Source organism: Pristis pectinata, chromosome 9 (genome assembly GCF_009764475.1).
Source record: "Pristis pectinata isolate sPriPec2 chromosome 9, sPriPec2.1.pri, whole genome shotgun sequence".
Lineage (NCBI taxonomy): Eukaryota > Metazoa > Chordata > Chondrichthyes > Rhinopristiformes > Pristidae > Pristis > Pristis pectinata.
In genome coordinates, this window is record NC_067413.1 from 42,409,016 (window position 1) to 42,436,271 (window position 27,256).

At 38.1% G+C, this 27,256-nt stretch overlaps 1 protein-coding gene across 1 annotated transcript in view; it reads right to left on the reverse strand.

The window, feature by feature from the left end:
- Positions 1 to 1,778: 1,778 nt before the first annotated feature.
- The window catches only part of LOC127574152 (arf-GAP with SH3 domain, ANK repeat and PH domain-containing protein 1-like), a 210,002-nt gene continuing 184,524 nt past the window's right edge, over positions 1,779 to 27,256 (reverse strand). Inside the window, 5 exon segments of the mRNA XM_052022915.1 lie at positions 1,779 to 5,749; positions 12,461 to 12,583; positions 16,327 to 16,793; positions 18,713 to 18,777; positions 25,045 to 25,114. Coding sequence (XP_051878875.1) covers positions 5,675 to 5,749; positions 12,461 to 12,583; positions 16,327 to 16,793; positions 18,713 to 18,777; positions 25,045 to 25,114 — 800 coding nt within the window. The 3' untranslated portion in view covers positions 1,779 to 5,674.

Below are 27,256 nucleotides of genomic sequence, written 5' to 3' on the forward strand. Positions count from 1 at the left end.
CAAAACAAGGGGAAAGAAACTTTTAATTCTCTATTCCACTCCCACTCTGACCTATCAGTCTGTGCTCTCCTCCTCTGTTACAATGAAGCCCCATGCAAGCTTGAGGAACGCCACCTCATTTTCCATCTAGGCAAATTGCAGCTTTCTGGACTCGATATTGAATTTTACACCATAAGGTAACTTGATTTCTCTGCCTGTATTAGTCACCCATTGGTGATATTGGCTCAGCTTGTGTGTGTTTTTCCCCTTTTTATTCCCAGACATGCCCAGCCTGTGTTGGGTCTCACCTTTTCCAATTACATCACCACTATGTCCATGTAAACTATTGTTCCAGGGGTGTTATCAGAGGTCTAAGCCGATCATGGACCTATTCAACTATCTGATCACTATTCTTAGCACCATTTATGGCAGGTAGGGACACCACTGTTTTTATGGAGTGGATTTCCTGAAGTGCAATGGAATTTGAGCTACCTGTGGGAGTTGGTACGGTGGAGACGTGAGTGGGAAAAGTGGAAGGAAGGGGAAGGTGACCTGACTTATTATGGACTTGTGCAATATAATTATTATAGTTAGAACCAGAAAAATCACTAGCAGTGCATGTTCAAATTTTGAGTACATCTCTTCCCCAGGAGCACAAGTATCAGAAAATTAAAAGGCTGCAAGTTCACGCCAGACAACATTAGTTCTATAACCTGGCTGCCAACTAAAGATAGATAGAAGTTTGATGTGGGACTATTTTTTCTGGAAAAGCCAGAAGTATAGGGAAAGGGAGAGGCAGTAGAAACAGATGAAATAAGATTTTATAGAAACTATGAAGCAATGTTAATACAGCTTCTGTTTCTACACTTCTCTTCTATTGATGTAGAATTATTTTGTGGGATTCCACGACGGATGTCTTCATTCCAAACAGTTGTGGAATTTATTATTGGTTAAAAAGGTCTCCGATAGTCACCTCCGCTCTTTAGAGATCTTATGACTTTCTATTCTCATTTATGAACTGAACATCACTTCATGCCATTTTGTCTGGGATCTAGAGCTAGGATCCTCCAAGCATATTGAAACACATAGTAAATTATATCCAGAATCATTCAACATTTAAGCTTCACAATTATTATTGTAATTTATGCAAGGTCTTTAAATTGACAAACAGCATTAGAATTTAATTCTTGGCTCTGCATGCCTTAGGGGCAGGCAAGGCAAAATACCCTAGACCAAAATCTTGCGTCAATGGTATGGTTAGAATGCAGTAATGTGCTTAGAATATATAAGTTCTGGCTTCTGCTCTCTTCCTTTCCAGTCCTGATGAAGGGTCTTAACCCAAAATGTCAACTGTTCATTTCCCTCCATAGATGCTACCTGACCTACTGAGTTCCTCCAGCATTTTGTGTTTGTTGTTAGAATATATAATCATCCAGTTCCTTACCCTGATGCAAATGCCAACAATAAAACAAGTTCCAAACACAAAAATAGCACCATGGGGTAGAGGAATGTTCACACTTACACAAAGTAAAACGTATTTGATGAAATGCAAAATGTTTTTGAGTTCAATGTTGAAGTAAAGCAATAGAGCTTTTTGCACACTTTCACTTGTAGAATGAACTGGTTCCCAGACCAACTAAACTTGCCTTCAGTCAGTAATTTGTGGATGTGACCACATAATGGGGAAATTCCATCTAGGTCGATAACCCAGTTGTAAAGTGAAGAACTGGATATTTGCTTCATGATGCACATGCAGAAAATGAATGGTAATGTTCACTGGTGTGTCCAAAGTCTTTATTTAAGGCAAATCCAGTGAATCAAGATTTTAACTTTCATTTTGAGCTCAGTTTGTAAACATTCAAATAGGTCCAGCTTGAGATACAAGATTATCAGCTTTATTTAAATGCATGGAAGAAACTGAGCTATCTTAAGGCACCTCCTTAAACTGGCATAGCAAAGGTATTTTTAACCATTTTATCAATAGCTTGTTGCACATAAACAGACACCAAACTCATAATAGCCTTTAACTGTATTCTAGTGATTGAAAAGGAGAGGGAATTTAAATGATCTTGAGTATATCTCATTATTTAAACTGAAGTTAGATACAATTTAGCAATAGAGAATTGCATAAAAAAACAAGGCCATTGATATCAGGTAAATACCACAAAGTGCATAACATATTATACAGTAGGATTGATTTTATGATCTTTATTGAGGATAACTATAAGCATGCTTTGGGAAATTGCAGGCCCAGTCTGTTTTCTGCAAATTGAAATAGTTGAATAGAATATTCAGGAGCAGATACCGTTCTGTAATCCAGAAGGATTGCTGAGTGCTCACATTAATCAAGACAATCCTTGTGTTGATTTTCACTTTAATATTTTACAGTTTAAGTAATTTGAACAATGTTTATCTAGTATCTGAAGTATATAATAAAAGCAATGTGCAAATTCACTATCAAGTGTTTGGGAGCTTTTAATATTAAATCCCTATTTGTTCAATTGTTAACATCAGGGTCAAAGTTGATTAGTGCTGTGCTTTAGTTTTTAATGTTGACCTGAACACTCACATTGAGAGGACAATGATTTATTTATATGGCAAACCAGAATGAATTATTTCTTTCTCTTGTTGGTCGTATTCCTGATTCCAGATGGCTGAGAAAAATCAACGAATGATATTACATTTTTCACAAAGTTAAAGAGTTCAGTTGTTTATGTACGACATGTCATTGGTAGTTCCATGTCAGCAAGACTGATAGTGTACATTTTGATTATATAGTAGTTCCAGCTACCAATTAACAAGTGCAATTTTAAGTAAACCTGAATTGTAGCTACAGTACCATTCAAATATTTGTTTAAACCTATACTACTTTCCTCCCTTATCTGAATATTGACCATACATAATGTTGTTGATTAGTTTTATGATGATACTCCTGATATACCATACAATTTAAATAATCAGGTTAACCATGACTGATTTCAACTGCTGTTTTTACACTTGCGTGACCGACTTTTGTAAATGACACTGGGTACTGAACATATGGAGAAAGCAGCATTCATGTTAAATACTTACTAATTTTGATGGAAGGAATGAGAGAAAATAACTACATTCAGTTTGGAACATGTCACAGGATTTTATGTTGCAATATAATATCTGAACACAAACAATTTTGCTTCTTAAAATATCTTCCCACAGCAATTCTTGTACATAATTAAAAAAAACTGCAAATACATGATATGGTAAGCTGCAGTCATACTGTACACCTTTACATCCAGTAGGTTGATAGTACCAGCTGATTTACATGATATATTTTTAAGGGAGCCTAATCCAGGATAAAGGGATACATTAATGAAAGAACTAGGCAGTTGTTTATCATTCATATAAAATTATAAGTAATCATGTAACAGTTTTAAAATGAAATAAATCCATTTGAATCATTAACCACATTGGCTTTAAGCACAATGCATAGTCAATTCAACTTTCTGAATATGCTTGACCATATTAAACTTCAGCTGTCCATTATTACGCACAATGGTTTATATGAAAAGCTCTAGAAAACCAAACTCTGCCAATCTGAACCAGTATCTCATGTAGTTGTTTGTAATGGATACATCACAACATCTACCATCAATAGCTCATTAGCTCGTTCACAACTATCAGGGACAGAATATTTCAGATTGCTGGGGGGGAGGGGGGAGGTGGGAGGGGAAATTGGGACCCAGCCGCTTATTCGGTAGACATGAATATTTGTGAGAAATGAATATGGGAAGTGTAATGGCAACTGTTTAACATAATTCAAGACCAATGCAGCACCAGGCGAGAAGTCTTGTCTCAGAGGTAACACATCTTATTCTATTTAAGTTTTTATTCCTTTTCATCTAAATCTACTTACAGAAATATGTACCTTAAGAATTAAATTACATCCTTTTTAAAGAACAGTTATCATTTAGAGTTGAGTTTAACCCCACATTAACTGAATTCTTTTAAGAAATACCAAGACCTACCCTTTCTCTTGGAAATGTAAGCAGACCTCTTCAGAATTCTGTTTTATTTTTTGGTCCCTAATTCAAGTTGGAATAACTGATTATCAATAATGAATATGAAGGTGTATAGTTCTTAAAGCCTTAAGCAACCCAAGATCCACTGTCACTTTGTTCCCCAAGCAGTTCAAGATTTGTGCAAATAATGCAATTTATTCTCTATCACAGAGCACAAGTAACCAGGTTGAATATGTAGGTATGTTTAAAAAGAAAAATTAAAATCTCTCACTTGTCTCCCAATCCCCAAATGGTTAATTATCCATACAATGATTGATTTAATACATTCACAGGTAAAGTATGTTTCATGTGATGTAACATGAACAACAGCTTTCATGTCTTTCTTACAGTGAAACACTGCACTTTACGGTTTCCATGTATAATACGTACTTTGATAATAGGAGAAAGGAAGGAGAAATAAACAGATTTTGGAATGGTATCTTCAGCTAACAAAGATAGTACATCATTGATGCACAATTCCATGTATGTAAACATATGCAATTTAATATTTAAAACTGATAACTGTACACTTTCACCATGTACAGCTGCTGCCCGCATCATATACCACATGCAGTTAAATGTAAATAAACATCAACTATTAAGGGCCTCCCCTATACCACTGCTGTTAAGCGTCAACTTCAGGACACTGATCTCCGAGGCAGGAAGAAATGTCATTCCCTCTTTTACAGTTAAGATTGGACTTGCTTCTGTTATGCCCTGTAATTCCATCAGCATATGTAAAAATTATACAGGTACTTCAGCGACTTCCAAATCTTACTGTTACAAATTAAACTAATAAAATTGCATTGATGATCAAGATAGAACTTAAGTGTTTTTAACCTAATAAACAGGTTAAGTGGGAATGGATGCTGAAGAGGCAGAAATTTTTAACAACCTAACTGTTAAAATGGTAATCCAAGCACTGCTCTAAAATACTAACAACAAACTTAAAAGTTTCTAATCTCTAATTTTCATTTATTTTTAGTGGGTTTGCCAAAAGGCCCTCTTAGAACAACTTAGTTTGTTAAATTGCTTATCTGATGTAACAGGCAATAAATCCTTGTACGGATTTCTTTACATATCGCCTCAAAATGAGGTAAAGTAAACTTTAATAAGTTCCCCAATCATTCACTCTCAAGTAACTTTGTCTGACCACTTACAATTAAAATCACATAATTCCATGAGTACATTAAGAACAGTATGCACAGCATCCATGTTAGAAAGAGAAGAACAAAGAGGATCAGTGCAAACTGAAACCTGGCTGTATCCTCAGCAAAACCACTCTTATTTTTATTCAGAATACTGAGATGATATCGAGAATAAAAGCTTATATAGTTAAATTACTAAATGAGGCTGCTTATGATTTGATAAGCAGGCAGGAGATATATCCCATCAACAGCATAGGTAAGATTAGTAAGTGCTAGATGCCATGGATGACTGTAGTACACCAAGTAAGGCGTGCCAGGTTCCAAGGCTACTATAATACTGGCAAAGGCAAATAACACAGTATTTATACAGTCACCTCATAAGGTGAGCATAAAAGAATTTTTGATCATTTATGTACAAAGTATGCACATGAATAGGGAAGCTGCAGCCGCTTTACTATGTCAAATGGAAGGTCCCACCATTGTGAATGTGACGCTAGAGTTCCTCGGTGGTTAGTCAGATAAAATGTGCACAAAGGAGACTGGAAAGACGCCACTTCTTTCAGGCTGCCCCTCGATGTAACCAATCTGTTAAAATAAGAAATGCAAACTTTCAATATCAAACCATTAGACATTATGATGCACACAAAAAAAGATTTTTCTACTTAATCTTCACGACAAATGTTATATCTAAATAAAGTATGTTTCTGACTAGTAATATTAAGCTTTCGCTATCTGGTGCCAATTCTTGTCCAACAAGTAATGGCCATCAGTCATTCTGAATCTTGCTATAGAAAGTTACAAGCAGTGAAACTAGTTCAAATGTAAATTATTTTTTATGTTGTTTAACTAATTCTTTGGTTAATTTTTTTTTTGCCAGGTTAAATACCAACAATGGTTGATCTGTTCCCAGCAATCCACCAATTGCTCCACAGACCAACTATTAAGAGCTGCACAGTAGCAGGCATGGTTCATGTGTTCCTGTGGGGGGAACTGACCATAGTTTATTCCTTTTTTTGCCTGCCTTGGTCTTATGCTATAAATATCAGCAAAAACAGTTGGAGATCTGCTACCAATTCTCTCAACTATCATTGTGCCCATTTGCATGAAGGCAGTTAACCAATTAATTTTTATTCTATGTCGGGGCAATAATTGCACATTTGCTGATGGTAGCAACACATGCGAGAGAGTTGAACAATGCTTGACCAATACATTCCAAAAAAGTGCCAGGAAATTGGGTCCATGATTACAAAAATAACTGTAGGCTTATCAGTAAAATTGAAGTTTGTGGAATAGAAGGGGCAATGGTGGCAGAGGCATAGATACCAAGGGACAGTTGCCTTAGGGACACTTAATGTAAATTAATGATCTGGACTTGAGTTATATGGTACAGTTTCAAAATTTGTACATTATACAAAACAGAAATGCAGCAAACAGGGAGAAGGCTAATGATAGACTTCAAGAGGACACATACAGCTGGGTAAATACATGGTAGATAAAGTTTGCAGAGACGTGTTTAAGTGATTCAGTTTGGTAGGAACACTGATAGCCAATGTAATCTCCTTTGGCCACCCAAATGGTGGTCCTTGGCCAAATCTGGCCTGCAGCAGCTCTTGGATTGATCCACTCAAAGTCTTCCTATATTCCGCTGTGAATGGGGCCCAATATGTTGTGCATGATAGAACTGGCCATTCCTTTATGATCACCTGCTACTGGGGACAGTGGTGGAATTCAATGTGAGAGCAGTGGGAGGTGGTATTGGAGGGTCAGGCAGAGGACCAGTTTGGTTGGGTTATTGGTTGTGGTGAGCAGTTGAGGACATTGGTAGCCAGGGTGGATGGGAAGTCATGATCTTTGGAAAGTTAAAGGTGGCATCTATTCGCAAGTGGATAGATACCTTGGACAGTCTGGCAGAAGCCATTCAAGCAGGCTTTAACACTCCCCTTAAGGCCCATTTCAGTGTTCCTGAAGAGCTTGTTTCTGTGAGCAGCAACAGTCTCAGTGCAAGATATGTTCAGACATGAAAAAAACAGTAAACCCCTGCCCTGTCTAAAGATACAATTTTAAAAGAGATACAGGAACACAAACAACAGAAGCCATACGTGCACAAAACTTTAAAGATTGCAATTTAAAAATGGCTCATTGGGTCTTTGGCTTTATAAATAGAGCACAACAGTAAGGAAGCTGTGTTGAATATCTATTAAAAGTGGGCCAGCCACAAGTGGAGTGCTGCGAATAGGATAAAGCCAATTTGCTGATTTTTTTTCTTATAAGAGATGGACTTGTCTCTCACCACTAAAGATACAAGATATCTTTATTAGTCACATGTACATCAAAACACACAGTGAAATACATCTTTTATGCAGACTGTTCTGGGGGCAGCCCACAAGTGTCTGGGGGCAGCCTGCTTCTGGCGCCAACAAAGCATGCCCACAACTTCCTAACCCCTAGGTCTTTGGAACATGGAAGGAAACCGGAGCACCCGGAGGAAACCCACACAGACATGGGGAGAACGTACAAACTCCTTACAGACAGTGGCCAGAATTGAACCTGGGTCACTGGTGCTGTAATAGCGTTACGCAAACCACTACTGCCCCTACACCACCTCCATCCAGGGACCCAAACAGTCCTTTTAGGTGAGACAGAGATTCACCTGCACCTCCCTTAAAATCATCTACAGCATTTGGTGCTCCAAGTGTGGCCTCCTCTACATTGGTGAAGCCAAATGCAGACTAGGTGACCATTTTGCAGAACACCTGCGCTCTGTCCATAACTGCGACCTGCATCTTCTCCTTGCCAGTCACTTCAACTCCCCCTCCCATACTATCACTGACATGTCAGTCCTCGGCCTTGTAACCTTGCAGCCTAACAGCATGAACATTGAATTTTCCCACTTTAAGTACCCCCCCCCCCCCTCACCGACCCCAACCACCATGCTTCTTTTCTTTCCTTTCCTAGCCTATCCATCTCTCTTTTTACTATCCACCCCCTTTTTTTCCCCTTTCTCTCCCTACCTTTGACCCATCCCCCAGTGGATCTGCTCTCCCCTCCTCCCCTGCACCTGCCTATCACAATCTCTTACCTGCATCTACCTATCACCACCTTGTGCCCACCCCGCCTCCCCTCTTTTGTCCACCTATCACTGCTCTGCTTTTCCCCCCTTTATATTGGGCTTCCCCTTTCCTATCTTCAGTCCTGAAGAAGGGTCCTGACCCGAAACGTTGACCGTCTGCTTTTCTCCACGGATGCTGCCTGGCCTGCTGAGTTCCTCCAGCATCATCGTGTCTTTCATCAGTTTTAATACATCTATGGAAAATACCTTTGCTAACAAATCATGTCCAAGATCATAATAACCAGAAGATGTGTATTCAACACAGCATATTTAACTGTTGTGGAATTCTCTTACATCATGTCAATATATCATCCTTTGAGTACTTTTCATTATAACCAAACAGCTATCATTTTTCCAGAAATATTACTAAACTTCAGTACCACCTTATTACAACACTTGCCAACATTTATAAATTTTCTTTCACCAAACTTGGCTGCATGGATGGAAACAGTAGCACTGTGGTTGGGTACTAGACTGGCATCCAGAATTTTGATCTGAAGATATGTGTTCAAATTTCACCACAGCAGCTGGGGAATTTAAATTCATGTAATTAAACTGAACAGGGAACTAAAATTATACTAATCTCAGTGGCAGTGACTGTGAAATTACTGGAATATCACAAACACCCATCTGGTTCACCAATGTCCTTCATGGAGGAAAATCTGTCACCTTCATCCAGTCTGGCCAATGCATGATTCCAAACCCACTTGTTAGGGATTATTCTGGAGTTACAAAATTATGGATAGCAGATACTAATTAAAATGAGAACCAGTATTCAGGAAATAAAACCTGTTCATAATTTAACTTCAGTTGATACGTTAAGGCTAGTGAAACCAATCGTTGGGTGTGGGACATTCTGATTGTGTACCATTGAAACTATGCAGGGGGAGACTATAGATGAACGTTCATGCTAATTGGTGCTCATTGAAAACTTCAGGATGATATCAGGGAAGGCACTAAGTGGCCATCTCCTGTATTAATGCTTTGTTAAAGGCATATCCCTGCCATTTAATGCACAGTTCAGGCAGGTCTGTTTTGTCACTTGATGTTCTGGCTAGTTATATATGCAGCAAGCCATCCCTCATCACTGTAACAAAAGAGGTACATTTTGATGTCTGGAGTTTGTGCTGAGAAGCTTTTAACCAGCTACCAGTATTGAATATTCAAAGCAGTTCTGCTAGTGGGGCTGTGCTACCATTGTAAATATGCAATTCTGCTAAATTACCTGTCCACATACAAGGCGTTAAAGTTAGGTAAGTGATTATAGCCATTGAAACAGTAGTTAATCATTTATTATTGTCTTTGTGTTTGAAAAGTAATACACATTGTGTTGGAAGTTGATTCTAAATTCTCTCCTGAAGATCTGCTGTTCAATAAAGACTTTTATATTTCCCAGTTACAGCTTCCGTGTATGCTTGACTCTTAACTATCCCTTTGGTTCAGGGGCAATTAGGAAATTGTCAGCAATATGCATAAACAAATAAGTAATAGTTATTACAAATCTATACAAAAATCCTTCTCTATATTCAGTGTCATCCATATTGCATTATAAAAAATGAATTCTAAAATTTCATTAAATAGAGAATAATGTATGAGAGATTAAAAAGAGATCATATAAAGTTTGTTTTTATTATTGTAGGATTAATTTTCCTCTGATAGGATAATATTGTTTACATAGATTGCACAATTTTAACATTTTAATAAACAACTGAAAGCGTACAAAATCCGTTAACTGTTCACTTTCCTCACTTGGTTTTATTAAAAGGAGTAAAAGTCAGTACGCATCATACATAGCACCTTTTTTTTATATAGATTACAACCCAGCTTATACAGCCTCTGAAATCATAAGTGTGCTTCTAAATCAGGCTTTCATTGTATGTTGAATATCATCATTAAATATGACTGTTATATTGGCAGCTGATTTCTAATCTGGGAGTAAGAAATCAGAAATATAATGGGAAATTTGAGTTGTTGTTCAACCTTGTCCACCAATGTGAAATTGTTTTATTTACTATCATTTTATAAGTAATTGCAAAGGAGCTGAGGTTGACATGTATGATAGCTGATCTCATCCCTTTTCCGGTAAGAGTGGAAGGTAAATATTTAACGTGGAGATTCCAAAATGGCTGAAAGCCAAGTTCTGGAAGGTCGCATACTCAATTGGAAGGGAAGATTTCTGGCTCCAAAGAACCTCTTAAATTTAAAAGAAATCTTTTTGGCAGCTGCTAACTGCAAAAGTGAAAAGTCCAGCTATTTAATTTTTCACAAATGTAAATGACGACAGTAACTCTCATTTTCTATGACCAGCAGCTACAGCTGATAAAAGTTACCTGATCCAATATTGGATTGGACATGCTTTGGACATGGGATGTTTGATCACAAATTTGGTTAAATCATGACCATTTCACACCGGTGCAAACATACAATGTAGATAAATATTTTCAGATTATCTAATATATTTATTTTAGAAGTAGTTAGTGGAAACAGTTTACAAGACACAGTATCTGTGAGAAAATGGCACAGTTGAGCAAGGTCAGATCATGAAAGCAGTAAGAGAGAATGAATTTAATACAAATGCAAAATACTGCAATGCTGAAAATCCAAAACAAAAACAGAAAATACAGGGTACACTCAATTAATGTTTCAGGTCAGTGACCTACAAGGATATCAATGAAAGGCCATCCCTCCTATGACTGTTACTATTTCTCCACAGATTTCCTGACTGGCTGAGTATTTCTATCATTTTCTACCTTTATGTAAGTTTGGCTAGGCAATTTATTACAACATTATTTTGGAAGACGATATTCAGAAGTCATCATATTATAACCACACAGAATGAGTAACTATACAATACTGCAAATAAAGTTATGGATGTTTTTGAGAGTTTGATTATCTGGTGTCTGAAACTGGATGTGCTCTACCCAACCTGTTTTTTTATACTCTTCCCTCCCCCTTTTTATATTCGCTATCTCCCCTCTATCTTTCAGTCCAGATGAAGGGTCTCGACCCAAAACCTCGACTGTCCATTTCCCTTCATAGATGTTGCCTGACTCACTGAGTTCCTCTATGTTTTGTGTTGCTCCAGATTCCAGCATCTGCAGTCTCTTGTGTCTCCTCTGCTTTTTATACTCATTCCTTGTGCAAGCCCTGCAGTGACACTAACCTGCTTCCCCTTGGTCTTATTTCTGCAAACGTCTCTAAGAATTAGGTATTTAAAAACAGTTGCTCACCTACACTACTTGGACACCAGCTCCCAAATCCACAACCTCTGCTGTCAACAAACACACAAATACATGGGAATACCAGCACCTGCATGTTTCTCTCCAAACCACACACCATCCTGACTTAATAATATATCACTGTTTCTCCATGATTGCTGAATTTATGTCCTGGAACACTCTTCATTAACTCAACACGAGTACCCTCACCAGATGGACTGTAATGGTTCAAGAAGGTGGCACAGCACCACCTTTACCAGGGCAGTGAAGGATGGCTAGTAACTGTTGGCCTTGTCAGTGAAGCCCACTCACTGAGAGAAAGAATACAGAGAAAAATGAACACCGACAAAGTTTTGAAAATTACTCGGAGGCAATTAGTCTCCAAACATAAAATTAGTTTTGTAGAGCTACAGAGGATGCTCAGCCGCAGTTATTGTTCAGTGAATTGTTTAAAATGTCACTCCATTCAACAAGATGTAACATTTTTGATAGTTTTAATAGAAATAACTGTAAATAGTTCTTATCGTATCTAAGACTCTGTCTTTTCATTCATTCACAGGATGTGGATGTTATTGATCATGACAGCAGTTCATTTCCATTCCTAATTGCCGGAACTGTGGAGATAGTTAAGAGTCAGCCACATTTGTGGGTCATGAAGTACAAATAGGCCAGATGTGTGAGGATGGCAGATTTCTTTCAATGAAGGGCAACAATTATAACTAGATGATTTTTTTTATATTCAATCCAGTAGTTGCAAGGTCACCATTACTGACTCCAACTTTTTATGGATAATACTTTTTTAATCTAGGTAACAATGTCCGGATTCTGTTTAACTGCACTTACGTGTACTCCATGAATCGCTGCCAGATTCATGGTGATAGTTTTAAAGTTATCCTCATTTCAAATTCTAGCCCAATGAACCAAGAATCAAAGCTGAATATTCCAAAACTACTGCTCTTAAACACTTACCCACCACTCTTGGTCCTCTTCACCGGTTACAACTATTACCTCTCCCTCAGTAAAGGTAAGTTCATCATCATTATCTGCTTGGCAGTCATATATGGTTTTCACTCGTCGGATTTTATTCTTCGCCTACAAAACAGTGTATTTGAGTGTCGTTCAGTCAGAGATTACAATTACAGTATTTCTTTAATATTTAAATGTTGCAAATACTTAAAGATGTTGATGGCACTACTTTGATGCTATATCTTGCAGAATCTTGTTTAAAAAATAATTACCAAATGAATTAAAATGCAAAATATTGCACAAGATGGAAATGTGAGATAAAACAGGAAGTGCTGGAAATAGAGACAGCCTGTGGTGTCACTGAGACTCTGTGGAAGTAGGCTCTTTGCTGATGGGATTGCCTCTGCCTTCTGCCACAAGGTCCTTGACCTACCCTGTGTGGCCAGTCATTGCCATACCAAAGCCTCCAGTAATGGATTGTTTTCACCTCTTTGAATGAGTATGTATTCAAAGTAATTATAAACTGGTTAGCCTAATGTCCATTATTGGAACAATTTCTGAATTAATTAAGGAGGTAATAGCAGAACATTTGGAAAGTCATAATCTGATCAAGCAGTGTCAGCATGGTTTCATGAAAAGAAAACTATGTCTGACAAATTTATTATGGTTCTTTAAGTATCAGCTAGAATGGATAGTAGGGAACTAGATATTTTCCAAAGGCATTTGACAAATGCCACACAGAAGGTTACTTTGCAAAGAAGAACTCATGATGTTGGAGGAAGCAACAAGCAGGAATAATAAAGGAGTCACCTTCAGATTGGCAACATGTTATCAGTGGAGTGCCATGAAGAACTGGACTGGAAGCACAGCTGTTTACAATATATATTAATTATTTACATGAGGGAAGTGAATGTATTGTAGCTAAATTTCCAGCTGATTCAAACGTATGGGGGTGAAGGCAAGCTGTGAGGAGGATACAAACAATTTACAAAGAGATAGGTTGGTCAAGTGAGTGGGCGTAAAGTAGGCAAATGGAATATAATGTAGGAAAATACAAAGGTAGTTAAGTTGGAAGGAAGAATGATAAAACATCATTTAAATGGTGAGAGACTACAGAAACCTGCAGCACCAAATAATTTGTACATGACACATAGGAAGCTAGCGTAAAAGTTGCTAGCATATAGGCTAATGGAATACTGAAAACGATTGGAGTACAAAAGTAGGGAAGCCTTAATACAACTGTACAAGGTACTAGTAAAATTACACCTAGGGCACTGTGTACAGTTTGTGTCCACTTATTTAAAAGATACATCACTAGAGACAGTTCAAAGAAGCTTCATTAGGGTGATCCTGGGATCACCCTAATGGAGAGTTTCTCTTTTGAGGAAGGGTTGAAAAAGTCAGGTCTCTGGAACTTAAAGATAAAATGGTACAGCACAGGAAGAGGCCCTTTGGCCTATGATGTCAGTGCCAAACACAATGCCAAATTAAACTAAATCTTTTGCCTGCACATGATCCATGTCCCTCCATTCCCTGCATATTCATCTGTCTACCTACAAGCCTCTTAATGCCACTATCGTATGTGCTTCCATCACTACCCCTGGCAGCCTGTTCCAGACACCTCTCACTCTGTGGGGGGAAAAAAAACTTGCCCCGCACATCTCCTTTAAACCTTCCCCATCTCGCCTTAAATGTATGTCCTCTAGTATTGGACATTTTACCCCATGTCTCTCATAATTTTATAAACTTTTATCAGGTTTTCCCCTTAGCCGCAGAGAAAACAACCCAAGTTTGTCCAACCTCTTCTTATATCTCATACCCTCTAATCCAGGCAGCATCCTGGTAAACATCTTCTGCTCCCTTTCCAAAGCCTCCACACCTTTCCAGTAATGGGGTGATCAGAATTGCACGCAACACTCCTCCAAGTGTATCCTAACCAAAGTTTTATATAACTACAACATGACTTCCTTTTATACTCAATGTTCCATCGAATGCAAGCATGCCATACACCTTCTTTACCACCCTATCTACTTGCGTGAGAGGTGATCTTATTGAAACATATGATTCTCAGGTTGCTTGACAGGGTAAACGCTAGAAGGATGTTTACCCTCAAGGACCAGAGGGTACACTCTCAGAAAAAAGGGGCATCCATTTAAAATGAAGAATAATTTCTTCTCTTAAAGGGTTATGAATTTTTGGAATTCCTCAGCCCAGAAAGTGGTTATGGAAAAAGATAAGGATAGACCAGGAATAAAGTTCCTAAAATGAGCGAAGGCCAATTTTATTAAAGTAAGACAGGACCTGGCAAAGGTTGGCTGGGAGCATCTACTTGCAGGTAAGCCTACATCGGCACAAGTGGCAAGCATTCAAAAGGAGAAACAGTGAGAGTTCAGAGCCATCATGCAAGGGTAACAAAAACAGGGAACCCTTGATGTTGAGCAGTATCAAAGGTTGGACAAAGTGAAAAAAGGAAGCATATGATAGGTATAGAGAACTAAAGATGGGGGAAGCCTGTCAAGAGAAGAGAGAGTGTAGGGAAATGATTAAAAAGGAAATTAGGAAGACAAAACAGGGTCTCAAACTATCACTGGCAGACAGGATTATATAAAACATAAATGAATAACCAGGGAAAGAGTAGGGCCTGTTAGGGACAACAGGAGCAACTAGTGCATGGATCCAGAAGGCAGAGGTGAGGTCCTAAATGAATACTTTTCATTGGTATTCACAAAGAAGCAGACTTTGTAGATGGGGAACTCAGCAAAAGGGAAGGTGAAATTCCAGTGCAAGTCTCCATATAGAGGAGCTACTCGATGTCTTAGCAGGCTTAAAGGTGGATGAGTCCCCGGGGCCAGATGAGATTTATCCTTGGCTGCTATGGGAGGCATGGGAAGAGATTGCTGGGGCTTTGGCTATGATTTTTAAATCTTTGTTGACCATAGGTGAGGTACCAGATGACTGAAGGATGACAGATGTGGTTCCCCCTTTTCAAGAATGGCATCAGGGATAACCCCTGGCAATTACAGACCTGTGAGCCTAACATCAGTAGGAAGGAAGTTATTGAAAACAATTCTGAAGTACAAGATTAATGATTACTTGGAAAATCAGGGACTAATCAGAGATACCCAGCATAACTTTGTCAAGGGCAGATCTTGTCTGACAGGAATTTTTTTTTGGAAGAGGTATCAAAGTATATTGATGAGGGTAACGCTGTAGATGTGGTTTACATGGACGTCAGTAAGGCTTTCAATAATCAGTGAGGAATCAAGGTATTATAGGGATAGGGTGGGAAAGTGGACTTGAGGAAAGTTGGATCAGTCATGACCATATTGAATCATGGAGCAGATCAAGGGGCCGAATGGCTTGCTTCTGTTTTTTTTAATATAGTCCTATGGACTTGGAAATATTCCTTCATAGTTGCCTAGTCTGATTCCTAGGACTCCCTATCCAACCATGTTCCCTGGAACAGCTGGAGAAGTTCAGGAGTTAGCTCATACCAGAATAGAGAAAGAGAAACAGGTAAGTAAAACAGGCAAAGATTCAGTGCAGCTAAATTAGTAAAACATTTGCAAACTTGAAAATTATCAACATTTAGCCAAACTATAGAAACAATTTTTTTTCTTGTTATTGGGAGAAAGGCTATATCTATAGCAAAATGAAGCCTCAGACTTCGACTACATGGTGTGAAGTTCTCAAAATCACTGCAACACCAAGAATGACTGACGTTCTTTTCTATATAAAGAAGTACTATGATTTTTTAAAATCCCATCAATGATGTTTCGTTGAGCTGTTTATTTATCTTTTTCTGTTTCACTCTCACTATGCAGGATTGTAAACTAAATTCATTATGGGGGAAAAGAAGCGACACTTACTGTATTTATCTTCCGTGGCAGAGGCACAGGAGTCTCAGGCAGACTGGACGATGTATCATTTGTATCATCAGTTGGCTGTTTCTGTGGAGTGTCTCCAGTCAGTGGTTTTGGAGAAATCTCTTCAGCCTGAGGCTTTTGACATACCTCCCCAGACTGAGGCTTTTGGATGACTTCTATGTGGGATTTTTGTGGGATTTCTCCTGGCTGTGGCTTTGGTGGCAGATCTTTGGGCTTCTGGGGCAGGTCCCCTGGCGGCGGCTTCTGGGGCAGGTCCCCAGGCGGCGGCTTCTGGGGCAGGTCCCCAGGCGGCGGCTTCTGGGGCAGGTCTCCAGGCGGCGGCTTCTGGGGCAGGTCCCCAGGTGGCGGCTTCTGGGGCAGGTCCCCTGGATGTGACAACTTCTGGAAGGTCTCTGAACTGGATTTATCGACTGAACTGTGATGAATACTATCAATCTTTCTCAGCGACACTAGCAGTAAAGATGGGTCCAGTAATTAGTTAGGTGGTCAGACAGTTGTTAAAAAAAACTAAGCAATCAATAAAAATTCTCATTCAGAAAACAGTACCAAATATAGAATTAAGGATCTAATTTCACAAACATAAGAATAAGGGATAAGCAATATTAAATTGGTGCTTTAAAATGAAAATCAGTTCTAATCAAAACACAAAATCTTTATTTAACACACATATACCATTTTAAACTTCTGCTTCTCCAGCTTTCTTTCAACTGATAAATGTGGATTTTACTGTCTCTCCATATCTCATGACAGAAAGCTAACTTCATTCTCCTACTGATCCCTGATGTTCTCAACAAGAAATGCTCTGTTATGAGCAGACTTAGTGACTTAGCAGAACTGGGAAATGAATGTCAACTCAAGTAGTGATTTTAATTCTTGTTTTTAATGAATGAACCACATCTCCAAGATTCTCTCACTTCAAGATCATTTCTTCTTTCCTAGCAAAGGACACTCCCCAGAACTGCAGATTTATGTTTTTTTTCTAATTTTTCCAAACTGAGGTTTATATGGGTGCCACATCCTTCAAAATACCAATGAGAGCTGGGACAGTGAATGTGGACAAATGACTGGCCACAATACCAGCTTTTTGAGGGACATTGTAGTATGCCACCTGCACCAAGTGACCACATTTTGAAGTACTTAGTTAAATGTGACGCACCTTTAGAGGTTTTAAGATGGTAGATGAAATCATGGTTTCTCTGGTTACTTACTGTTTGACAACTTGACACATTTTGCTTTGTGCTTTAAATGCATTATATAGTTTTTATAATGCAATAAAGTGTTTGAATCTTGGTTTCTCTACCACTCTTCCTGAAGGTCACTGTCATTTTCAAGGACAGGTAAAAATACAAAAATTAAATATCAGGTATGCTACAAGATGAAGAACACCACACCTATGGTTAGAAACTGGTATAGTAGAGACAAGATGAAGAGTTGCAGCAACTTACATAGCAAAGAAAGAAATTTGGCAATTAGCATTAGGGTGTCAGACTGAGAAGGACTGGAATTAGTTGCATTGGTACAGGGGTAACGTTAGAAAATTAAATTGTGTTCTGAAGCCAGATAACACTTCACAGATAGGCTATAGATTGGTAACACTCTGGGGAGGAGGAAGGATAGTCTGGAGATCTGCCAACATTTAGTTAAAATTAACTTAAAACTATCATTTTAAGGCAGAGGGATCCAAGATAGGGAAAAGTATGATACACCCCAGGGGAAGAAAGTGAGGTTGAGTTATGTGGTATAGAGGAAAACTGACTATAGTTGTGTGAACAGCATTCTTAATTGAGAGGAGGTAGAAGGAAGTAAGGAGCTACAATATGTGGTTCTGGACAGCATAGAGATCTACTGGGCTCCTGTGCTTGCACTGTGGTGTTTGGTGGGCCACTATAGCCTTGGAGATCTCAGCAGAAAAAACGTCCAGGCTCCCAGAAGGAGGGGGTTTGTGCAAACCATATTGTTGGAAATTTCTGAACATTGCTTATGTAAATTTATGTATATGTACATTTTTAAATTTCATTTTAGGATGTGTTTTTACGTTTGAAAGTTTGAGAACCATAGAAATTTTGAGAAGTTCAAAACCATGTGAGTGGTGTGAGAACTAGCCTGGTGCTCTAAAAGACGTAGAATTTTGCATTTGTACCCTTTCACAAAAGTGAAATTTGAGCTATCTGGCAAAACTGTCATCATTGGAAAATGCTGACATACACTAGATGCAAAACTTTTAGGTAACTAGATTCCAGTTCTGTATAGACATTAACAATAGCAAATAATACATATCAGTGAAAAAAGGCTCTAAATAAAGAAATAATTCTGAAAAATGTTACAATGTTGGATTAAGAATCTAGATGCAACACACTTTTAACCTTACCCTTTTGAGGTAGTTTTGGAAGTACTCGAGGGCCTAAGGCAGTTTTTGTGGTTCCAGTTCCAGTACTGTACAAGTAAAACAGTTAACAATTAAAATATTGGTAACTTTTTGTGAATCTTGCTTCTAAGAATAAAACAAAGACTTGCTAAAAGGATGACAGTCTCTTGAAATTCCCATTCTGTGTTACTGCAGCACATTTCTCAAAACACAAATATTTTGTTGGTAATGATGGGGCAGATTGTCTGCTGACTGCTGAGCTGCCTGGTGTCTTGCGCTTAGACTATGCTGTTTCTTTCAGCATGATCCTGGGCGAAGTCTTCCTACCTGATCGGCATGGCCCAGCACAGCACAGCACATGACTTCCCCTTTTGTAAATCAGAACTGTGTAGTATCTGTGTATAATTTATACAGAAACTGAAACTTTTAATTTATTCCTTTCCGAATCAAATCTGTTTTCATCTTAAAAAGTGAGAAATCAGCAACAATCACCACAATATTAAACCCTAACAGTTCCACCTCCCTACCCTCCACCAATCAAGAAACACATGCAAGATAACCTCAATATGCAGCATCTGATAGCTTTTTTTTAGGCAATGTACATTAAGGGTTCAACACAGTCTGTAATGGAGGTTAATTTCGAACAGCTTTGAGAGGCAGTAAAACCCTGCCTTCACGCATTCACACTCAAAAATTGGTCAGTCTGTGGTGAGGAAATAATCTCACTATTATTATGGAATACCACTCTATTCCATATTAACTCTATAGCAACAATTCTGTCATCTCTTTTGTGGTAAACCAAAAGCACGGTTCTCAGAATGAATGAATCAAACTACTGAAATAAAAATAAAATGTGCTGGAAAACACTCAGCAGGTCAGGCAGCAACAGTAGAAAGAGAAACAGTTAATGATTCAGGTCCAAGTCACTTCATTAGAAATGGGAAAGGGAGAAAACAATGTAGTTTTAGGTAGCAGAGAAGTTGGGAGAGGATGGAACAAAGAAAATATCTCTGGTAGGGTGAGACCAGATAACTTAATGTGGCAGCTTAGGAGCAGTTAAAATCAGATCAAGCTTCTTTATCTGTGAAATATGTTGTTACTGGTAAGAACATGGGAACATACTCAGCAGGCCAGACTATACAAAAGGAAAAAAAAGAAAAACTGACCTAAAATGATGGCAGGCAGAATTGGCCAGTTCTAATGCAAACAGAAAGAAAGAGTGAGTTTTCTAAACTTGGAGAATTCAATATCGAGTACTGCAGGCTGCAACTTGCCCAGATGGAAGACGAAGTGTTGTTTCTCAAGTCTGCTTTCGGCCTCATTATAAAAGTGCAGAAAGCCACAGACAGAAAGGTCATAGTGGGAGTGGGATGGTGAGTTAGTGGAAGACGAAAGGAAGTTGAGGATGACTCCTGTGGACTAAGTGCAGGTGCTCCTCTGCGATTACCCAATCTACACTTGGTTCTAACCATCCCCGTCCCACCTCGCACTTATCCAAGTTGAAATCCATTTACCATTCCTCAGCTCATCTCCCTAACTGATCAGGATCTCTTTGCAATTCACTGTAACCTGCTTCACTATCAACAAGACCCCCTATGTTAGTATCATATATTCTACTTTAAATTGTACAGCAAATTTACAGGCATTGTTTAAACTACTAACTATTAAGCTACGGACAGATCTGAGCTCCCAGCACATATATGGCAAATATTCTACGTCTGTCTGGGTTTTAATTAATTATTGAGTCAAGCAATCCATTAAACCCAAAGGGTGCTTGGTAGTAGTCAATCTTAGTTGGATATATGAAATTGGGCTGATACAAATTGATTGTTAAGAGAACTGGAACTGCCTGTTAGCTGCAGTATGTGGTCACTATGTTCCTGACATCCACACCTGTGCAATGCAAAATGCAAGTGGGCACATCTGACCTCCTGCTTTGCTGATGGACTTGGAATCAACTCTGGGACAGAGTACCAAAGAGCTGTTGATAGGCCATGGGGTTAAGGTAGCAGGCCCTCAGAATCTGCTGCTTGAGATCAAGTTGTTGTTTGGGCCACTCTGCTTCACATGTCAGCTAGAGCAGTGAGACCTGGAGTACTACTTGACCAACAGGGGCACAAAGGGGAAGTGTGGCAGTGGGATTAACACAGGGGTAAGTGAGAAGAATGGCCTGAATCAAGAACAATCAGGACCATTAACTAATGCTTTCAAAGTGTAGTATTTGAATAATTGAACAATTTATCTAACTACAGGTCCTCCCCAGGTCACAAACACCTGATTTATGTACAGCCCGTAAATACGAATAAGCATTTGGGAGACTGGTGGGGTGGATTTGCCGGCTGTTGCAGGGCTGCAGGCATTTTCTTGAGCCAGTTAAGTCATTCAATAACATAAAGGCTAATTTGATCTTTGCTACTTTCTCAACCGTTAATATAAGACATTGGAGCAAGTGTAGACCATTCAGCCCCTTGAGCCTGCTCTGTCATACAAAATGATCAAGGCTGCTCTTTTACCTTAAACACCATTTTCTTGTCCTATCCCCATATCCCGATTCCTTCAATATCCAGAAATCTACAAATCTCTGCAATGAACACAATGACTGGTCCTCTACATCCTCAAGCACAGTGAACTCTGAAGATTTACTGTCCTTCTAGTGATGACATTTCTCCTTATTGCAGTCCTAGTTGGTCTACCCATTATTTTGAAACTGTGACCCCTAATTTTCCGACTCCTTTGCCAGGAGAAACATTTGCCTTATATCTAAATGAAAATAAAAAAACACTGCAGATGAAGGAATTTCATCCCTCTAGTCCTTTAATTTCAAGTCCCCTAATAATTTTGTAGGGTTCAATAAGGTTACCTCTCATTTTTCTCAATGTTAGAGAATTAAGGCTGAAACTTGCTGCTTCACAAGACACACCCATCATTCCAGGAATTAATCTGCTGAATGTCCCCTGCATTCCCTTTGTAGCAAATATATTCTTTTTAAGATAAGATTAAAATTGTGCACAATATCCATGTGTAATTTCAACAAGGCCCTTTACAGTTGGAGTACAACATCTTTATTCTTCTACTCAAGAATACATTGAGCAATAAAGATTAAAAAAAAACATTTATCTTCCCAACTGCTAGCTGCATCTGTCAAGTTATTGGTCATTCACTTAGTTGGTCTACATCCTACTGAAGCATCTTTGCATCCTCATCACTCACTATGCATATTCCTACTTAGTTCCAAGTCATTAGTTAAACTTGTAAATATTACATTTAGTCAGTCCCCTCAGCCAAACTGTCAATATAAATTATGAACATTTGGAGCCCAAACACTCAATGATTCAAAGCCTGCCAACCCGAGAAAAATCTATTTAATTCCTACTCTTTGTTTCTATCTGTTAAAATAAACTCTCAATCCACAGTGCTTCAACCTTGTTCATCAATCTACTGTGTGGGAACTTATCAAAAATCTTCTGAAAATCCAATATATCACATGTACTGGTTCCTCGTCAACTACTCTACCAGATATATCCAAACAGAATTTCAACGTATCTGTCAAATATGATTTCCCTTTAATAAATTCACATTGACACTGCTCAATCACATCTTTTTTCTAAGTGTATTGATATCCTATCCTTTGTTATAGATTCCAGCATTTTTCCAATTACTGATGTCAAATTAACATGTTGGTAGTTCCCTTTCTTTCCTTTCTTCAATAGTAGAGTCACATTTGCTACCCTTTAATCTGCAGGAACCATTCCAAAATCTGTAAGTTGTGGAAAATGATAACCTGAACATCCATTATCACTACAGCCAACTCTTTCAAAACTGGGATACAGATCAGCAGCTCCTTAGGATTTATCCATTTTCAGACTCATTATCTTCTCCAGTACTTTTTTTAAAATTGAACCTATTTTTATATCCTCTTTGCACTGGATCCTTGGCTCTCCATTATTTCTGGGAGGTTTTGTGCCTTCTGTGAAGACAGACACAAATATTTAACTCTCCTATCATTTCTTTATTCTATATTATAAATTCTCCTCTATCTGTTTATAGGATCCACATCTGCCCTTGGTGGTCTTTTCCTTTTAACTTCATTTTTAAACTTGATATAAAACTTTATTATACAATGGTCATTTTCTTCTAGGGATCGCTTTATAACAAGATTATTAATTAACCTTTTCTTGTTGCACAGTACTAGATCCAAAATAGTCTGTTCCCTAGTTGGTTCCTCAACATATTGATTTAAAAAAATCTTGTATACATTCCACGAGTCAGTCCTCTTAAATTGTACTAATTTGGCTTATCCAGTCTATATGTAGATTGAAGTTCCCCATGATTACTGTATTACCTTCGTTACATGCACCTTTAATTTCCCTATTTACACCATGTGCTATATCACAACTTCCATCTGGTCTGGAATTGTTTTCTGCTCATTAGCACCATCTTAACTTCTGTTATTTAGAAGTGAAATGCTGAGCCAAGATGCTTTCTAAATGTTATACTCATGTCTCGTTAATAGTGTGCCCCATTCCTTTACGTTTTTGCCTGTTCTTCCTAAATGTTAAGTAGGTTAGAATATTTAATTCCCAGCTTTAGTCACCCTGCAGCCATGTTTCTGAACTCGCAATTAGATAAGTCCTCTATGCCTCCTCCACTGCCAGAATTCCAAGCGTAAACTGGAGGAACAGCACCTTATTTTCTGTCTTGAAACCTTGCAGCCTAACGGCATGAATATTGAATTCTCCCACTTTCGATAACCCCCACCCCCCTTCCCCACAACACCGCCCCCCCACCATGATTCTTCTCTTCTTCCCTTTCCTAGCTTTTTTTCCTCTCCCTTCTTGCCTTTCACCTATCCCCCCCCCACCCCCGTGGATCTGGTCTCCCCTCCTCTCCCCTACCTGCTTATCGCCATCTCTTACTTGCATCCACCTATCACCACCTTGTGCCTACATCCCCTCCCCTCTTGTCCACCTATCACTGCTCTGCTTTTCCCTCCTATATACTGGGCTTCCCCTTTTCCTATCTTCAGTGCTGAAGAAGGGTCCTGACCCAAAACATTGACCACCTGCTTTTCTCCACATATGCTGCCTGGCCTGCTGAGTTCCTCTGGCATCATAGTGTTTTTCATCCAGATTCCAGCATCCGTAGTCCTTTGTTTCTCTCCTATATGACTATTTGCACAGTTAATTCATCTTAAACCTATTCTTTCTCATGGCCATCCGCTCCCACTAATTCTCCAGCTATGCACCCATGGCATAATTTACCACTTGCAGTTTCCTTGGATGTGGGAGGAACTTTGCATATGGCCTTCTAATTACTTGCTGCATGTTTTGTGTTCGAGGATACCAAATTATTTTATCATGCAGCATTCTGTAGTCTCTCTCCATGTAAACATTATGCTGTGTTTCTATTCTTCTTTCTAAAGTAAATACCTACACACTTCCCCACATTATAATCCAGCTGCCAAATGTTTTCTCATTCACTTAACCATCTTCATTCTTTTGCAAACTCTGCTTCCTCCTCACAACATGCTTTCCCAACTGTTCACATTGTTGACAAATTTGGCTACAATATGCTCGGTTCCTTATGTCATTATACATACAGCCACGGCACAGATCACTGTAAAAATCCACTAGTTACTACTTGCCACCCTGAAAACGACACACTTATCCTATGTCTGTTTTCTGTTATCCATACTCCTTTGTTTATCATTTCTAATATATTGCCTCTAATATCATGAAGTATTGTAACCATGTGTGGCATATTATCAAATGCCTTCTGGAAATGAAAATACATTACATCAACTAATTCACTTTCATTCACCCTGCTCATTACATTTTCATATAATATATCAAATATGAATGCTCTTATCTCTTCTATAAAACCATATTTACTCTGCTTGAATGTATTATTATTTTCTAAATGTCCTGCTGCTTCCTCCTTGATAATGGATTCCTGCATCTTCAAAATGACAGGCATTAGGCTAACTCATAGCTATCTGCTCTGGATTTAGAATAAGGGTGTTTTGGTAGTCACTTTTTTTAATCTACTGGAATCTTTCTAGACCTGGGAGTTTTGGGCAATCACCACAAGTGCTTCCACTATCTCTGCAGCTATTATCTCTTAAGATCTTAGCATGCTGACCACAAAAATGCAATTTCCAATAGATATTAGTTAGCCAATCTTTGTTTTGGTGCATTGGCAGAGGTAATTAAGGTAACAACTGATGGGTGTCTTCAACTTTAGACAGGATATTGCTCTTATTATTTGGAAGGCAGGATTCATCCATTATTTCAATTAAAAGTCAGCTTTGTGTGAAAATAAAGGCCTATACTTACCTTGGTTGTTGAGGCAGTCCCTCAAACTTATTTCCTGTTCGACTTGGCTGTGGGGGACCAGATTCTGTGCCTAAGAGAGAATTATATTTTAACTTGATGCAACATTAAAGTAGACAGGAAAATGGAAGCTTACTTGCCAAATCACCAAAAATGGATGCGACTCCCAGTATCAAAAAACAAGCAATAAACAGTATCCAAAATACAGGTTTTGAAGAATTCTAATTTTGCAGCATTTTCAAAGCTAATTCCTATTTTATAACCCAATGAATGCCATTAAAAGTTGAAATATGATATATGTAGCTTAGCAATGAACATCCTGTACATTAATCACTGTTAGTTTTAACAACCTGAATTACAAGCAACGTGCATTAAATTATAGCACATCTTCTTATATAGTTTCCAGCATTTTTCACCTTTTTTATTTTATAAATGAAGCCTTTTTGTCAAAACTAATTAGCTGGCAAATCAATAGCATTGACCTTGCAGTAATAACAGTGAAACATTAATAAGGCATAAATTAACTTCTGATGTCCACAAGTGCAGTTAAATGTGGAAATTAGGAAGCAATTGTCTGATTTGTCCATCTCCTACAGAAGCTTTGCAACACCAGTACCTTGCAGAGAGAATCAGCATTAAAATGCATGAATGGAGTGAAACTAAATATTCCAGAAAAAGTTAGTGCTCATCTATTCAGGTAAAAATGAGTATTAAATGCCTTGATACATTTTATATACTGCTTTGGCAAGGAAACCTTAATGTTAAAATTGTGGAATCTCATTCATTCATATTGCAATCATTGATGAAAAGTTAAAGAAAACATATCTACATCATTCCATCTTTTCTCCTCTCAATCTTGTTTTTCGTACATTAATTAACTACTCTGATTTATACTTCATGATTTATATTTTGAAATGATTTGGTAAGGATTTATCACTCTGGTTGGTTGCAGGGATATGCATTATTTTACCCATCATTACATATTACTGTTTCCCTATAGAAAGGCCATCTTCAAAATGATTTCTATTAACTGAGAGACATCACTAAAAAGCTCACAAAATATTTGTGGACATAAGCAAAATGAGCAGCAACCAGTATTCCTGCATTGGAGAATGCCCATTTGGGTGGTTAACAATTTTGTTCATTTCACAAGCAGTCTTTTTTGTCACGGGACGATAATGACAAACATTGTGAATACAACTCCTTCATTCAATTAGAAAATTAAATAAATGATTTGGCCACATTACTTAAAAAAAAACAAAAGTAACTGCTCATGTCTCCAAAATGAATAATTACTGTAAAAAAGAAATAAAATATTGCAGATGTTAACATCATGGAAATTAGTGTCAGTAATGAGATAAAAGTCATAGAATTCTTTATGCCAATAGAAAATAATTGGATCTTTAAATTGTGTGTTATTCCATCCCAACAACCCAAATGTTTAACCTTCCTAAATATACATACCAGTATGGGACTGAATTTTCAATTTTGTACGCAATTATGGTGTGAGTTCTACATAGAAAGTTAAGGAAAATCCAGTACTTTCTATTTAAGATAATCTTTACCTATCTATTGTAAACTTTTCATATTAAAAATGTTACATTTGCTTGCACATCTCAGTAACTTTTGCCACTTTATACATTCTTATGCTTACTGAAAATATGAATTGTCATAATTTAATGACACTGTGATCCTTTCTTATACTCTGCACCACTGTGTTGATGTTCCAGCTCCACCACATGAATGTAACCAACTAATCCTCGCTTTATCACACTCGCTTTCTAGTTGGCAATTTGTTCCATCACACTGAAGCAAAATCCTTTCATTTTCTTACCTTGATTATTCCACTGATAAAGGCACAATCTATGCATTAGCCATTCATTGCCATATCTCACTAGATGCAACAAGCACTAACTTTTACTGAAACTGCATACTTTCCACAATTATCTTGTAATACATAGTTAATGCCAGCTATCTTCGCCATGACCAACCATCTCAATTTTCTAACTCACCTACCCCTCACCAGCAAAATATACAAGTTGTTTATGCTCCTTACTCAGGGCCATCAGGTCAAGCTCTCCCCAGGCTCTAGCACCAGATTTTGATCTTTCTCTCCCATCACCCCTTATGCACTCTTCAAGAGTATCTTGTTCTTGGAGACACTGTCTGCTGTCTTGAATCTACTTTCTTAATTACTGGTCATTCAACTTTTCTT